The sequence below is a fragment of the Galeopterus variegatus genome, unplaced genomic scaffold (assembly GCF_000696425.1).
Source record: "Galeopterus variegatus unplaced genomic scaffold, G_variegatus-3.0.2 Scaffold2692, whole genome shotgun sequence".
Lineage (NCBI taxonomy): Eukaryota > Metazoa > Chordata > Mammalia > Dermoptera > Cynocephalidae > Galeopterus > Galeopterus variegatus.
In genome coordinates this window covers 1-3,121 of record NW_007728803.1, presented here as the reverse complement: position 1 = coordinate 3,121, position 3,121 = coordinate 1, and the positions used below count along the sequence as shown (strand labels likewise).

At 45.0% G+C, this 3,121-nt stretch overlaps 1 protein-coding gene across 1 annotated transcript in view; it reads right to left on the bottom strand.

Annotated features, from left to right (window-relative positions):
- ITPR1 (inositol 1,4,5-trisphosphate receptor, type 1) overlaps positions 1-3,113 on the bottom strand; it is a gene marked incomplete at its 5' end in the record, with an annotated part of 156,071 nt that extends 152,958 nt beyond the window's left edge. The window contains 2 exons of the mRNA XM_008582677.1: positions 821-946; positions 3,021-3,113. Of these exons, the coding sequence (XP_008580899.1) occupies positions 821-946; positions 3,021-3,113 (219 nt within the window). The remainder of the gene's footprint in view (positions 1-820; positions 947-3,020) is intronic.
- Between the last annotated feature and the right edge of the window lie 8 nt (positions 3,114-3,121).

Here is a 3,121-nt window from a genome sequence, read left to right as displayed (position 1 = left end):
CGGGAGCGCCGCCGCACTCCCAAGCGGCGCACTGTAGCAGTGCGCCACCGGACCGGCCCCTGCCTTTTCTTTCTCTTAACATGACAAAGAGGGAATACTACCCTACAACCTAGCAATCCTTTTTCTGGAAAGTTCTGGCAGTACTAATGAGTATGTGTAAGTATGTGCATATACAAAGATGTCCTTCGCAGTACTGTTTACAAAACCAAAAACTAGACATTGCCTAATTTTACATTAGTATGGGAATTTTTTTTAAGTTACAGCCATGTTATGGAATGCCATTTAGCCATCAAAAAGAATGAGAAAATTTTATATGCTTCTGATTCACAAAGGCAGCCACGTGTTAAGCAAGATGCAAGACAATGTGTAGAATGTGGCACTATTTTCTTTAGAAAATACATACTATATATTTAATATATTTTTAAAATGTATTTAACAAACTAAAATGTAATATAGATATGTTTTATGTGGATACATTATGTATTTGTATAAACATAGAAAACTCTATGCACCACCCCAGGAGGATATGGCCAGTGAGTGAGACTTAGCACTTCTGTACTGCTGAAGTGTGACACAATGAGGGATGTTATTGGGAAAAATAAATAAACATCTTACCTTGCCCCTACCGCCTCCCCCTGCCCCCTGATTCTATCCCCCAAAGATGGGGAGCATTTATGTGCTCCTAATAACTGGTCAAAATGTTCCCCTTTGGAATGAATGCTGCATTATAACAAGTCCCAGAAGCAAAAGAACAAGCTGTCCCTCTCCCTCTCCCCTGCCCTCCTCCCCCCATGTGTTTGCAGCAGGCCTCAAGTCTTACCCCCGGGTTGAGAAACAGGTTTATGTGTTTATGTAGCAAAGCTTGATTCTGCTGGTTGCCTGCGCAGAAATTCTGCAAAAATTCATGAGCCAGCCTCATTATCTCCTGCATCTTGGTATCTTCGGCCTGTGTAGGAGGAGACAGATGAACATACGGCTAGGCCAGGAGACGGGCTTCTCCTGCACCCCCACGCCTCCTGCTGAGGTGGAGCTCAGGAGGTGTTTGCTGAGGACCTGCTGTGTGTAAATATTGAGGCACTGCACTGCCGACCCTGAGAAGCAGCCAGGAACTTGTTCACAGCTCATGGATGAAAATGAATTCTCTTCTGCTATCCTTAAGCAGAAATGAAAAGATTTTATGGAGGGATTAGGGGTGGGAAAAGCAATACAGTCAAAACTAACCGCAGGCCTCAGGGACTCCACTGTCTAGCAATGGCTGAAACTTCTGAACCCCCACTTCTGAAAACAGGGACTGAGAGCAGAGCAGGGGCTGGCTTCCTCACGGGTGGTGGGTCACCATTTCCCCAGCTCTCAGACTCATCTTTCTGTTGCCCAACCTACATTACTTTTTGGCAGCAAGTAACACTGCAGAGTGGAGATCTCCTTAGATTATAAACCAGGGCAACCGCACCTGCCGTAACTCCTTTCCTTGTCACCTCAGGCAGATTTTTTAACCTGAGACTTAGTTTTCCCATGTGCAAAATGGAGACAATACCTGCCCTGGGCATTTAACATGGTTGGATTCTCACACACAAGATTATGTGATTCTCATTTGATGTATTAAAAACATACATGTCTTTTTTAGCATTAGATATCCTGCAATATGGCAAGTATATAAAACCTATTGTCATTCTGTCCAATCCTAAACAAGCAAACATATTAGACAGTAAAAAGAGTAAGAATCCCTAAAATGGAAATCATCCTTCATATTCATACGGCCCACAACAGTCTTCCTAAGGCTTCTCTGATCCATTGCCTTTCAGCGGCAGAAAAAAAAGCAGCAGAGAGTGTAGCAGTCATGAACACAGTCACAAACGCAGACCACAAACCGTACTGCCTTGTTCTTATCCCAGATCTACAGCTTCCTAGGTATGTGACCTGGAGCAAGTTACTTAACTTCTCAGTGCTGCAGTTTCCTCATCTGCAAAATGGAGATTATAAAAGTGCATGCTTCATATGGCTGTTATGAAGACTAAAAGAGAAAACTCATGTCAAGTGATTAGACAGTGATTACTTAGTAAATGTTAGCTATTGGTTCTGGTCTGGACTGAGGTCGGCAAACTTTCTCAAAGGGAAAAGAGAGTAAATATTTTAGGCTGTGTGGGTCAAGAGGCAAAAATCAAGGACATTATGTGGTACTCATGTAACTTATTTTGAAATGTAGCAACCATTCTTAGCTGAGATGCTCTACATAAACAGGTGGTGGGCTGAATTGGGCCCATCTCTTGTAGTTTGCCTACTCCTAATCTAGAAAATAACCCTGTCAAAAAACAGGACATATCTGTCAAGAACAAGTGCCAGAAAGAATCTGAGCTATCACCTTTGATAATCAAACAAAAACAGGGGAATTAGAACATTAACAGTGAGTCTTAGTATGACAGAGCAGGTATTACATTTGTCTCTCACTAACAGGGGGAGTGGCAAACCTCCCAGCTCCAAGAAATCAGAGGGCTTGGGATAGACAGCCACTGCAGGTTGATAGCAGTAAACTTAAACAGTTCTGCATGCTTCCATTTCCTCTAAAAAAGGAATCCACTGGTGCTCAAGGCAACTAAAGAGCCTTTGTGGTTTGAAGTGGATTTTTACAAGGCAAACAAGCTCTAAAGACATCACATCACAGGAGGTGACCTGTTGCTGGGAATCCCTCCACATTCTCACACACTGGGATGTCTGTGCCTGTCCAAAAGCAAACAAGTACACATACACCATATTCTGCTCTGAGCCACCAATTCCAACCAAATCTGGTTCGCTACAGATTACTTCAACACTATTCTTTTTTTTTTTTGTCTTTTGTCTTTTTTCGTGTCCGGCAACGGATCGCAACCCTCAGTGTTGCCCCCGTACCGGACCAGGGACCGGCAACGGGATCGCAACCCTCGGGGTCGCTCCCGCGCCTCGCTCAGCCAGTGAGCGGGAACCGGTCTGTATGTGGGATCTGAACCCTCGGGCGGGAGCAGCAGCTGTGTGCAGGACCCGCTCACCTTCTCATAGGGGATCTGCAGCAGCTCCAGCACCACGGCGTGCGCGCCCATGTTCCGGAGCAGGCGCTGCTGCTGCTTACGGCTCTTCCGCACCGAGGCAC